The 13,429-nt window shown below is 36.0% G+C and overlaps 1 protein-coding gene across 1 annotated transcript in view; it reads left to right on the top strand.

Moving 5' to 3' along the window:
* The window catches only part of PKHD1L1 (PKHD1 like 1), a 180,267-nt gene that overhangs the window by 68,324 nt on the left and 98,514 nt on the right, over positions 1–13,429 (top strand). The window contains exons 26-34 of the mRNA XM_052651713.1: positions 1,882–2,004; positions 2,685–2,790; positions 5,573–5,683; positions 6,928–7,092; positions 8,020–8,141; positions 10,195–10,327; positions 12,007–12,202; positions 12,319–12,461; positions 12,969–13,073. Of these exons, the coding sequence (XP_052507673.1) occupies positions 1,882–2,004; positions 2,685–2,790; positions 5,573–5,683; positions 6,928–7,092; positions 8,020–8,141; positions 10,195–10,327; positions 12,007–12,202; positions 12,319–12,461; positions 12,969–13,073 (1,204 nt within the window). The remainder of the gene's footprint in view (positions 1–1,881; positions 2,005–2,684; positions 2,791–5,572; positions 5,684–6,927; positions 7,093–8,019; positions 8,142–10,194; positions 10,328–12,006; positions 12,203–12,318; positions 12,462–12,968; positions 13,074–13,429) is intronic.

Genomic DNA, 13,429 nt, shown 5'->3' with positions numbered 1-13,429 from the left:
GGGCCAAGCATAATCTGCCTTGCTGTCTATAATTCTGTCTATTCACTAGAGCTGTATTCTGCGTCCTTGGATAGTTTTCTGGTTCCAAAGATGACCTTTTCAAGTTCATAACAGAGCCACACTTTTAAGTGTTCATCTAATGACTTTCGCTTAGAGTGTGGTTGGGAGTACGGGAGGCAAGTCACATTTAGAATATGTGAAGGTGAAGGGTCTGGAAGAGACTTTGGGCTCAGATGGTAAACATCAGAAGCGTGCTTTCTAGTGATGATGAGAGTGTGAGAGGCACTCTTATCCTCATGTACTATTGGTGAGACAGTAAAATCGGTAAGGCCATTTGGAGGATAATTTAGTTGCATCTGAATACATAAACCTTATGATTCAGCCATTTTAGATCTATAACTCCATTCTACTGAAATAATAATACAAATAGAAAATGAGATAGGCACAGAGTTAGTCAATGCAGCATTATTTGTAAAAAAAAAAAAAAAAAAAAAAACCTAGAAACTGATGAAGTTATATTTTCTGCCAATGGTAAAAATGAAACCAAATCCCCATCAAGAGAAAAATAGTTGTTAAAATGACACAAACTTAGCATGAATACTGTGCAGCCAGGTATGCTGCTGCTGCTGCTACTAAGTCGCTTCAGTCGTGTCCGACTCTGTGCGACCCCATAGACGCAGGCTCTAACGTCCACCAGGCTCTAACGTCCCTAGGATTCTCCAGGCAAGAACACTGGAGTGGGTTGCCATTTCCTTCTCCAATGCATGAAAATGAAAAGTGAAAGTGAAATCGCCGTCGTGTCCAACTCTTTGCGACCCGATGGACTGCAGCCTACCAGGCTCCTCCGTCCATGGGATTTTCCAGGCAAGAGTACTGGAGTGGTGTGCCATTGCCTTCTCCAGCAGCCATGTATAGACCCACATATATTCACCTGGAAAGATGTCCTTGACAAAAGGTGGAAAAAAATGCAAAACTGCTTTGGGAAAATAACAGAGACTCAAAGAAGTATATAAACATAGAATATAATATGCCATAGACTGTATGGATGTCATACAGGTGTGGGCCTTATTTTAAGAAAGCACAAGTCCTGAAACTAGACATGTTTCCTGGAATTAGACATGTTCCTGAAATTAGAAAATCCTGTATCTGAGACATGTCTAATGACTGATGTCCCCTTGGTACCTCTGCGGGTGTCTGTGCTCTCTCCCTTCATTCTTCTCTGACCAGTCTCCTCTGCTTGTTCATCACTTCTTCTCCTGGTCCCTTTGGCTCCCACAGACCCACCATGAAGACTCCCGTATCTTTTCTGGCCTCTATGCATCAGAAGGCTACCATGTTAACAGTGCAGCTTTGGAATGACCAAAGTATGCCTGTTGATCCGATTTGGTTTCATTTTTACCATTGGCAGAAAATATAACTTCATCAGTATATGAAAAACCAGGGGTAGTCAGAGGCCAAAACTGCTAAAGGGGAAACATTGACTTTTGGGTGGAAAGAAGACCACATTTTTTCAATTATTTAAGAATCTTTTATCAAAATGGTCATTTTCAGAAAAAGCATAGAATATTTTGACAAAATCAAATTAATAAATTCATGTTTCTCAGATATATTTTATTCTAAATATTCAAGTTAATTTTAGCCATTTAATTCAAGTTGTGACTGCTGCAATATATGGTAAAGCTATGATGTTACCAGTTTTTTCTTTGGTAGATTTATTATCATTTTTGAAGAGGCTTCTTTTTCAAAAATGTGACCAAATGGTTTTGAAATTTTTTAATCTTCTGGCATTTCACTTTTAACCATGCTTACATTTAAAAAGAAAAACTTGTGTGGTCATATTTATCATAACATTTCTAGTAAAATAATCTTATCTAAAAATAGATCAATGATTCCAACATTTTTGGAGAAAATGCTAACATGACGGTTACAAAGATAAAGGAAGGTGGCTTATTCAGACAGCACGTACCAGGAGACCTACTTCGTACACCTAGCAAACAGCCACAGGTATTTTTAAAAGTTTCTTCATAATTTTAAACATATAACTATTTTGTAATAAATTTAAGACCCAGTAAAATTGAAGAGATGACATCTTTATTTTCATGTGACTATTTGTTAACAGAGGATCAATTCAATAATATTATTTCATGACTTTTGGGAAAATTATTAATATCTTCTTTATGATAAAAATGGATTTTAAGCTCTGCTGTTGGTATCGAAAATATATCCTTCATTTAGTCTTTGTTGTGTCTCTGTAAAGCGATTATTAACCTTACCACTTACTGAGGAGGGAGTAAGAGAGTAAGGAGTTTAGATGACTTTCTCAAGAGCAACCTTTGTTTTTATCCATAGCACTAATTACCCCCAGGGCATAATGTTCATTTACTTTTTTTGGTAAATTTATAGCCTTATGCAACTCTCTGCCCTACCTCTGCTAGAATGTAAGTTGAGTGACAACAGGAATGTCATCTGTTTTGTTAAATGTACTGTCCATTTACAGCTGTGCCTGATATAATGGACACATTTGTAGAATGAGTCAATGAAGTGTCAAAGTAGAAAAAGTATGAGTAGAATAGACTAATTTTTGGAAACCAGCAAACTAGCAAAATTCTATTACTTTTCTAAATCCTACATATATTCTGTTTAACCATGCTACCTCTGTTATCTCTGTGTTTGTTTATTTGTAGGTTGAAGTCTATGTCAATGAAATTCCAGCTAAATGTTCAGGCAACTGTGGGTTTACATGGGAGCCCACAACTACTCCTCAAATCCGGGCCATAAACCCTTCCCAAGGTAATCTCTTGCTTTCGAATTTGGAGTGTAGGGTGGAAGACAGCAAAAATGTAAACTCTGATAGTGGTTTTTAATTTCTAACTAAGGCAAGCAGACAGTTCTACATAGTGAAAAAAATGTATCAAATCAGAAAGCTATGGAAAGATCATTAATTTTCTTTGGGAAAAATATCAGTGTTGACATTGGACTCACTAGTATTCTACTTTTCCCATTTCACCAAGTTAAAATCAATATCTAAGATTTCCGATATTGAGGCAGTTTTGTTAAACTCTACTAGCTAGGGTTTTAACTGGAATCTTTCATCATAGGAGATATAATACTAAAAGATCAGTAACAGGACAGCTGCTGTTTAGTAAAAGAAAACAGTTAGGCCCTAGATTTGAGAATAAGGGAAAGAAAAATTATTGCCAAGAACTCAGTCTAGAGGGACGCATCATGAAACACTTTCATGGTATGTGATTGCTTTTTAAAAATATGATTAAACTTTATGTCTGAACTCCCAAGGACTGAAGTAAACAGAATGACTAAAGATTGTAAGGGATGGCTTTTTTTTCAGACAGAAAGATAAGCTCAGATACTGTAATCACTTGTTTAGTATTGATGGCTAGTAGGAAAACTCACCTGCTAATTATGTCAGCAAGCAAAAAAAAACCCATTGAAATCTAAAATATCACATTATTATGTTGAAAGAATATATTCTTCAGACATTTATCATAGTATTATAATTGTTATAATACTGTTCATAATACTTTTTAATATAATTATTATACTAATACCTTTTTATAGTGTCATATATAAATTCATGTTATCCCAAAGTTAGTATCACTATTGTAAAAACTTCAGAACTCTTAAAAATAAAGATTTTATGAACTTTAATCTGATTTTAGTCCTTTGATATTCTTATTTTTGAATCCATCCTTTATTTTGTAATGGATTTCCACTTTTAAATTCCACTTTGGTATTCTTATTTTTGAATACATCTCTGTATTTTATAATGGATTTCCACTTTTAATTCTTGAAGATAATATTTCTTACTCAGTTAATGTGAAGTACCTTTTGCCACATTTTAAATGTAAAAGTAATTTAAAAAGTAAGTATAAATAATGCTATTAAAAACACCCATTTTCTTCCTAATGAAAATTTAACAGCTGTTAACACTTGTCATATTTACTTCTAACCATCAAAAAGAAAATATTATAGGAACAGTTATAGTTGTCTCTAAGCACTATGCTCAGAGCAAGTGCCCTACCACCTTCCCCAGAGGCAAGCACAACAATTAATTTTGTCTGTATTCTTCCGTGCCATTTTAATTACCCTTTGTGTATAACACAGACATGGTAATTTTTCCAGTTTTTTAAGTTTATCCATGAGCTATTTCATTGTATATATCACTTCCACCTTACTTTTGTCATCCAGCATTTGTTTTGAGAAATATATGGTTTTATGCATATGTAATTAATCAGTTTAAAATACTTCATAGACAAACCAATTTATTTGTTCCTCTATTGATGGACATTTAGACTGTTTACAAGTTTTTTTGTTTTTGCCCATGACTGTATTGAACTTTCGTAAGCAAATCTACTATAACATACATACTAGAACTTCTTTAGGATTTGCATCCTACGTGTGGATTACTAGGTATATGTGTATTCACTTCATTAGGTGACCAAATTGCTCCCCTAACTGATTGTACCTCCAGTGGGTATGAGAGCATCATATTATCCACACCCTTGCCAACAGTTAATAATATAAGTTTTCTAATTTTGGTCAATCTGATGAGTGTAAGAAGTTATCTCATCATTGTTTTTATGTTGTCTATTCCCTGGTTAGTAATGCACAGGAACATCTTCTATGTTTCTTGGACATTTAGATTATTTCTTCTTCTGCAAATTGCTTGTTAACATCTTTTATCCATTTACCAGATTGTCTTTTTTCTATCAACTTGCACTGTGTATTATATATTATGTTTGTCAATTCTTTGCACATGTCTTTTCCTAGTGTATCACTTATGATTTGTTTTTGTATCTTGTTTATGGAAACGTTTAATTTGTGTATGTTTTCCTTTATGGTTAACCATGGCTTTTTGTATCTTATGAAATCCATCTCTGCATGAAAGTCTTTAAGATACTTGACTATGTTTTTTTCAAAAATTTTGAAGTTTTGACTTTTCATTCTTAGCTATTTAAATCCATGTGAAATCTATGTTGTGTGTGATGTTATATAAGTAGGGTGACCATTTCATTAATCGATCAAATCTGGATACCTTAAGAGTCAATGGAGAACATTCAGTATAAGATCCTGGGCCAGAGAGTATAAGCCTGGAATAGCCCAGGCACTTTAGGATTGGTGTCATTCCAGCTTAAGTAATTATATCTTATTTCAAATGGAAAGTGTCCACTACATTACTTGTACAGTTTATTCTTTTTTCATGAGTTTGTGATGGCAGTTCTGTCATAGTCTAAGTTACCATATGGAGATTTCTGTTTAACTTCTTTGTCATAAGAATAATTTTCCTTTACTTATATCATTCCATACTTTGAGTCAGGTAATTCTTTCCACTAATCTCTATCAACACACAGATTCCAAACATGAAGCAATGTGCAGTAATAAAATGGGAAAAAAAATACCATTGCTAAATAAATGTCTTTTTTCTCTGCTTGCTTAAAGGCTTATTATTTATATATTTTAGAAGGTAGGGTCATTTTCCTCTGAAATATCTGATTTCAAGCAACAGAGTCTGTTTTGTCATTTTAATATTGTCATTTGTATTTGTCATTTTCAGGGTCCTATGAAGAAAGCACAATTCTAACGATCTCGGGTTCGGGATTCTCTCCTGGTTCATCTGTCTCAGTCTCAGTTGGGCCAGCAGGTTGCTCTCTTCTTTCTCTGAGTGGTAGGTTCTTTTAAAATGATTATTTTTGAGTCTAATTGTTTTTCTATAAGAGAAAATAGAATCAAAGAGCAGTGTTACAAAAATAACTTGCCGATAGAGTTCCTTTGTGGTCATGAAATTGGGAAACTCCTCTAGATAAACACTTTATCTTTTTAACCTTTGGTTATAACCACAGACTGATTCTTGCACTGTTGTGTAGTACCTCTATAGATGATTTTTGTTCTTTTTCCCCTCATGAAGAGATTACATGAAATCTTTCCTTCTTTGCTATGTCTCTGGAACACAAAAACACATAGATTGCTGCTCTGATATTCCGTGATCCCCTCTGCTCATGCTTTGAAAATGTCACATTAGTCATAGCAAGAGGCCATAGCCATCTTCCTGGACTTATAGTCCAGAAGAACCTCTATGCATTAATATAGAACTTAAATATCATTGATACTTTCTACTCATGGAAATGAGGAACATAACTATTTATTTACCTAAAAATTCTCTTTCATGATCCTAGTTATTTTCCTTAATTTTAGTAAGTATCGATTATAGAAGCAAATTCATCTTCTGTATCATGTAAGTCTTTTTCCTTTGCACCATGTGGCATGGGGATCTTAGTTCCCTGACCAGGTATCAAACCTGTGCCTCCTACCTTAGAAGCACAGAGTCTTAACCACCGGACCCCCAGGGAAATTCCTCATTTAAATTGCTTTAAATGTGCATCTTCTATGGATTCTTGAGACCTAATATCCAATATTATTATATTGTATATAACAATGATGTGATGACGTGCACTGTACTATAAATACATATATACTGTTCTAAATGAAGAATAGGTTTTTTTCACTTAGTTTTTGATAGCTTTTCTTGTTGAAACCTAGTATTTTACTCAGTTTGTGACATAAACAATTTATTGGACCAAAATCTTTAAATTATTGATGTAAGTTACCTTATATATTAGGATTTAAAATTGTTATTATCATAACTTTTTTTGCCACAGTAGTACTCAGGAGCAAATTGTTTACTCTGCCTTCATTCTTATTTTACCTTCCTCTTTTTCTGGGAGGGTCTGATTCATAGCATTAGGTAGATTGTAAAGGTTTTCCTCCCATTAATATATGAGTAGTTTTCTTCAGATATGTTTCTTTGGAATATAAAAATGAAGGCCACTTTTATATTTGCAAACATAAAATGTCAGTAATTTTATACAACAAAAACATTTCTTGACCATTTTCTTCTTCTTTTATCACAAGAAAATGAGATCAAATGCCAGATTCTGAACGGAAGTGCTGGGCGTTTCCCAGTTGCTGTGTCCATCGCTGATGTTGGACGAGCACGGAATGTAGAGGAGAAGGGATTCCACTTCACTTATCAGAGTCAGATCTCACACATCTGGCCTGCTTCTGGAAGCCTCGCAGGTAACAGTTAATTGTTTCAAACAAAGGAAAATTGCCCATATTTCCATCATTCATTTCATGGAACTATTTCTAGAACAGGGTGAAGGGAGAGGACTCCAAACCTTCCTCGTATAGAACAAAGGAAACACCTCATTCGGAAGGCACAGTGATTGCCTGGATGACTAATTCTTTTGTTTCTTATGAAGCACAAGTCAGGGTGACTGCTCCTACTACGTCTTAGGTTATTGAATTAATATCATCAATTATTACATGTTTCTATAATAAGCTCATTAATTATGTCAAGATAAGATTTATTAGTTATTATTTTGCTTACCAACTGCTCCATTTGTAATCACAGTCTCAGTGGAGCTACTTGACCCAGAAAAAGTTCGAGGAATAAATTGGGGAAAGGGAGGCTGATGCAGAAGATGAAAGAAAATAACGCATTTTTCCAGTCTTGCTTTATTTCTTTTGTGTTTTGTTTGCTTGTTTGTTTGATCATGCTTAGTTTTGGATTTTGTGCTTTGGCCTTGATCTTTTGGGTGTGTTCTCTGTTTATATTTTAGGTTATTTTTATTTTGTTGGGGTTTTTAATTTACTTAAAAATAATTCACTCTCATTTCCCACTAGTTGAATAAATACAAATAGCATCATTTCTGTTTAGGATGAAGAAGACACTATGGAAAATAGCAGTTGCTGCTATGAATGTCCAGAAGCAAATGTTAGTTGCAAATCTGTGTTATTTCATTCAGTCACCTAGCCCAGCCCCTTTACAATTCTAGACTCTGTAGCTCAGGCTATGTGGTCCTTGATCTACTTGCCAACCCATCTCTTGGATGATTAGACAATTCTTGAATGATGAGTTAGATTACTGCCAAAGTGTCTTTTTGTTATTGTTAATCTATTGTGTTTTTGTTGTTACTTGATTTTGTGTTTTTACTAATGAAGGTGGTACTCTTCTGACTGTATCTGGATTTGGCTTTCATGAATATTCAAAGGTATTAGTCGGAAATGAAACCTGCAATGTAATTGAAGGGGATTTGAATAAAATAACCTGCAGAACACCAAAAGTAAGGCATCCAGTTTTGGTCATTCTTTTCTAACTCTGAAATTGTGCGAATTAAGGAGCATCTCAGTAGAGGGTGAAACAAATGCCTTATTTACTACCTAATGAGTACAGAGGTTCATTATGCTCTTTAACATTTTTCTGCCGAGATCCAAATACAAAATATTATGTCCACAATCTAGATACTTAACATCATTGAGGAAGAGAGACACATAAACTAATGTTAAATAGTGTGTTTCATTTGAAATAATAGAAGTAAACACACAAGTGAAGATAAAATACAGTGGGGAGAGGATGTCAGAAAGAGTTTCATGAGCAGGTTCATGTCTTGTCAGAGGTGGAAGGATGATGAATGGGAGTTGACCAGGAAAATCCAAGGATGAAAAAATATACCAGTAATAAATAGTATAAAAAATTAAGGGAAGCAACTCTAGACATTTTGGGTTTTTTAAAGGAATATATAAATACATTAAATGTGTTAAAGTTTCAGTTTGTTGACAAAACACACAAAATGTGAGTTTTCCCATAGAATTTTACATTTTAGGACCACCCATTGTTCCTCTATTTTTAAAAATAGTGTTTAAATTTAAACCAAAACTGTTTTACTTACTGTGTGCAGAAAGTGAAGTTGCTCAGTCGTGTCCGACTCTGCGACCCCATGGATACCAGGCTCTTCCGTCCATGGGATTTTCTAGGCAAGAGTACTGGAATGGGTTGCCATTTCCTTCTCCAAGGAACTTCCCGACCCAGGGATTGAACCCAGGTCTCCCACGTTGTAGACAGACGCTTTACCGTCTGAGCCAACAGGGAAGTCCTGTGCAGAAAGATGATTAATTAAGTCACTAATATCTAAGGCTATAGGCAATTAAGTGTATATATTATTATGTAGTTGATGTGAAGTGAAAGTTGCTCAGTCATGTCCGACTCTTTGTGACCCCATGGACTGTAGCCTGCCAAGCTCCTTTGTCCATAGAATTCTCCAGGCCAGAATATTGGAGTGGGTAGCCATTCCCTTCTCCAGGGGATCTTCCAAACCCAGGGATTGAACCCAGGTCTCCCACACTGCAAGCAGATTCTTTACCATCCGAGCCACCAGGGAAGCCCAAGAATACTGGGGTGGATAGCCTATCCCTTCCCCAAGGGATCTTCCCGACCTAAGAATCAAACGGGGATCTCTTGCATTGCAGGTGGATTCTTTACCAGCTGAACTACTAGGGAAGCCCCGAATTTGAGCATGCATTGGACTGAATGATGGAGATAAGAATTTGGGGGATATAGCAAATTAAAACTTCATTTAAATTATGTCATTCAGTTAAATACTGAGTGGGCACTAAGTAAATACTAGATGCTGGGAAAACTGTTTTTCCTAATTGGGAATTGTATGCTGTATTGGTGAAAGTATCACATATTTTTCTTAGGTTCCAGTCTTGGATTCTGGAACCATGTCAACAAAAGCTATAATAATGTCCTTTGTCAATGAAAAGGAATACATATTTCATTCAAGCCTATTTTAAGAGCAAAAGACTCAAAAATTTTAGTATCATATGCTTTATTAATTAGAGAATCACTTGTCCAAACATTGAAGAACTCTGGGGAATCCAGTAATGTAGATGTGTTTGAATTGATCATCAGTTCAGTTCAGTTCAGTTCAGTCGCTCAGTCGTGTCCGACTCCTTGCGACCCCATGAATCACAGCACGCCAGGCCTCCCTGTCCATCACCATCTCCCGGAGTTCACCCAGACTCATGTCCATCGAGCCATCTCATCCTATGTCGTCCCCTTCTCCTTCTGCTCCCAATCCCTCCCAGCATTAGAAAACCACTCTATCATATACCTTTATCTAAGAATTTAAACATATAACCTACATTTGATACAATAACTTTCCTGCTTTGACATCACAACTTTCAAAGTATCTGGTAATTACTCTGATTCAATGACTGGGGAAAAAAAATCTTTAAAGGTTTATTTTGAGAGATTCTTTTTGCTTTTAGCCATTGAATTTCTGTATCTTAACATTTAGTATTTTCTAATTGTTTTATTTTTCCCTCTTGTTTCAGAGAACTGAGGGTACAGTTGATATTTCAGTTATCACCAGTGGAGTTCAAGCCACAGCAAAAAATGCTTATAGTTATAATTGTTTACAGACTCCAGTTATAACCGATTTTAGTCCAAAAGTACGGACAATACTGGGTAAGGAATTCTTCAATAAAATTAGTCATTTGATATATGTGTGTATATCCAGTGCATTGGACAATATATGTATTTGTCTGATGCAATGGACATGAACTTGGGCAAACTTCGGGAGATGGTGAGTGGCAGAGGCCTGGCGTGCTGCAGTCTATGCGATCACAAAGAGTTGGACGTGACTGGGCAGAACTGAACAGAACAGAACAGAATACATATATAATAATATATTTCCATGTGCCATTTCTGGACAGGCTTTTGAAACAGTTTCTCCTGCAGTTATGTTTCTTGAAGCAAAACCTGTCACAGGTTTTCTTTTTTAACTATGAACTGGTCTGTTTATTATATCACTTAGAACATATTCAATAAGAAAAATTTAAATTAAAAAAAATTCTTTGCCATCTTCTTTTCCCTGTTAAAAATTGAACATGAATTTTATCTCCCTCTGGCAGCTATCAATTCTTTCACTGATTTTCTTTTACCTCTGAAAGTGTTCAGATCAGTTCAGTTCAGTCGCTTAGTCGTGTCTGACTCTTTGCGACCCCATGAATCACAGCTCGCCAGGCCTCCCTGTTCATCACCAACTCCTGGAGTTCACTCAGACTCATGTCCATTGAGTTGGTGATGCCATCCAGCCATCTCATCCTCTGTCGTCCCCTTCTCCTCCTGCCCCCAATCCCTCCCAGCATCAGAGTCTTTTCCAATGAGTCAACTCTTCGCATGAGGTGGCCAAAGTACTGGAGTTTCAGCTTCAGCATCATTCCCTCCAAAGAAATCCCAGGGTTGATCTTCAGAATGGACTGGTTGGATCTCCTTGCAGTCCAAGGGACTCTCAAGAGTCTTCTCTAACACCACAGTTCAAACGCATCAATTCTTCGGTGCTCAGCTTTCTTCACAGTCCAACTCTTGCATCCATACATGACTACTGGAAGAACCATAGCCTTGACTAGACGGACCTTTGTTGGCAAAGTAATGTTTCTGCTTTTGAATATGCTATCTAGGTTGGTCATAACTTTCCTTCCAAGGAGTAAGCGTCTTTTAATTTCATGGCTGCAGTCACCATCTGCAGTGATTCTGGAGCCCCCCAAAATAAAGTCTGACACTGTTTCCACTGTTTCCCCATCTATTTCCCATGAAGTGATGGGACCAGATGCCATGATCTTCGTTTTCTGAATGTTGAGCTTTAAGCCAACTTTTTCACTCTCCTCTTTCACGTTCATCAAGAGGCTTTTTAGTTCCTCTTCACTTTCTGCCATATGGGTGGTGTCACATGCATATCTGAGGTTATTGATATTTCTCCTGGCAATCTTGTTTCCAGCTTGTGCTTCTTCCAGCCCAGTGTTTCTCATGATGTACTCTGCATAGAAGTTAAACAAGCAGGGTGACAATATACAGCCTTGACGTAGTCCTTTTCCTATTTGGAACCAGTCTGTTGTTCCATGTCCAGTTCTAACTGTTGCTTCCTGCCCTGCATATAGGTTTCTCAAGAGGCAGGTCAGGTGGTCTGGTATTTCCATCTCTTTCAGAATTTTCCACAGTTTATTGTGATCCATGCAGTCAAAGTGTTAGGATGTCCTAAATCCAATGAAAGATAAGAGATGAGTTGGTTTACTTAATATTCAAATTTTGCACTAGATAATACATGGACTCTTTCTGTAAAATTTTCTTTCCTTTTAAAATAATAGGAGAAGTTAATTTAATGATTAAGGGTTATAACTTTGGAAATGAACTGACACAAAACATGGAGGTCTATGTTGGAGGTAAATCCTGCCAGGTCCTGCACTGGAACTTCACAGATATTAGATGCCTTTTGCCCAAGTTGTCTCCTGGAAAACATGATATCTGTGTTGAAGTCAGAAACTGGGGTTTTGCATCAACAAGGTATGGTAATCAGATATTCAATTATTTTCTCTTAAATGAATCATGTCCTAAGTAGAGTTAAGCAACATGGCCCCATGGAAGGCTCCTTGAAATAGCTGTTAATTTTTCTTTTGCAGAGACAAGTCAAGTGCTTCTATACAGTATATTTTGGAAGTGACCAACATGTTTCCACAAAAAGGCTCCTTATATGGTGGAACTGAAATCACTATAATGGGTTTGGGATTCAGCATGATCCCAACTGAGAACACTGTACTTTTAGGTAATAATTTCATACTCACAGGAGGGCTGTTATCATATTTCTTATCTTAAACGATGCGCTGTGGGTGCTGAGTTATTACACAAATACTCTCAGTCATGGAAGCTTCGTATTTTCTATTAATGTATAAAAGGTTAAGTGTATTTGGTTGGCGGGTAAAAAAGAAACTGTTTTTTATTCCAATAGTTTGTTATTATTGTTCAGTAACTCAGTTGTGTCCAACTCTTTGTAACCCCATGGATTGCAGCACTGCAGGCTTCACTGTCCTTCATCATCTTCAGTAAATAGTCTGAATATTTAATGTGTATCAAACACTTTAAATGAGAGGTCTCTGTTCTAAAACTAACCAGTACTCAAACATAATTACTATCAGAAAAAAGTACCAAAGATCCTACCTGTGTAATTGGAGCTTTTGTAGGGCTTTGACTGTCTACTACTTAGGCTTCATCTCCGTATTTCTCAAAAACTATTTGAGAAAATGTTTTTTTCCCCCATCTTTATTCTTTCCAGGGTCCTTCCCTTGCAATGTGACATCATCATCAGAAACTGTCATAAAATGTGTTCTACATTCAACAGGGAATGTATTCAGAATTACCAACAATGGGGAAGATTCAGGTATAAGATGGCCTTTATATGTTGTAAATAATGGAGGCATGTTACCTTGAAATTAGATTTTTACTTACAATACTTCAGAGTATTCAGAGCATAAGTATTGTTATTTCTTTGTATAATTTGTTTATGGTTTCTGTAGAATTTATCCATTTGACATAGGGGGCCACATATAGTATGAATCAGTGGTAGACTTGAGTCTAAGAAGGCTAGGTTTAAAATTTCCAAGTTCAGGAATTGCCATTTGGTTTTATTGCCATACAGAATCTTCTGAATTACTATAGTTTGTTTCACACTGTGGCTTTCTAAATAAATATCCAAATTGAAATTATGTAGAATTTTGCATGCCTCAATGCCTGAGA

This window comes from Budorcas taxicolor, chromosome 14 (assembly GCF_023091745.1).
Source record: "Budorcas taxicolor isolate Tak-1 chromosome 14, Takin1.1, whole genome shotgun sequence".
NCBI lineage: Eukaryota > Metazoa > Chordata > Mammalia > Artiodactyla > Bovidae > Budorcas > Budorcas taxicolor.
This window is presented reverse-complemented; position numbering and strand designations above follow the sequence as displayed.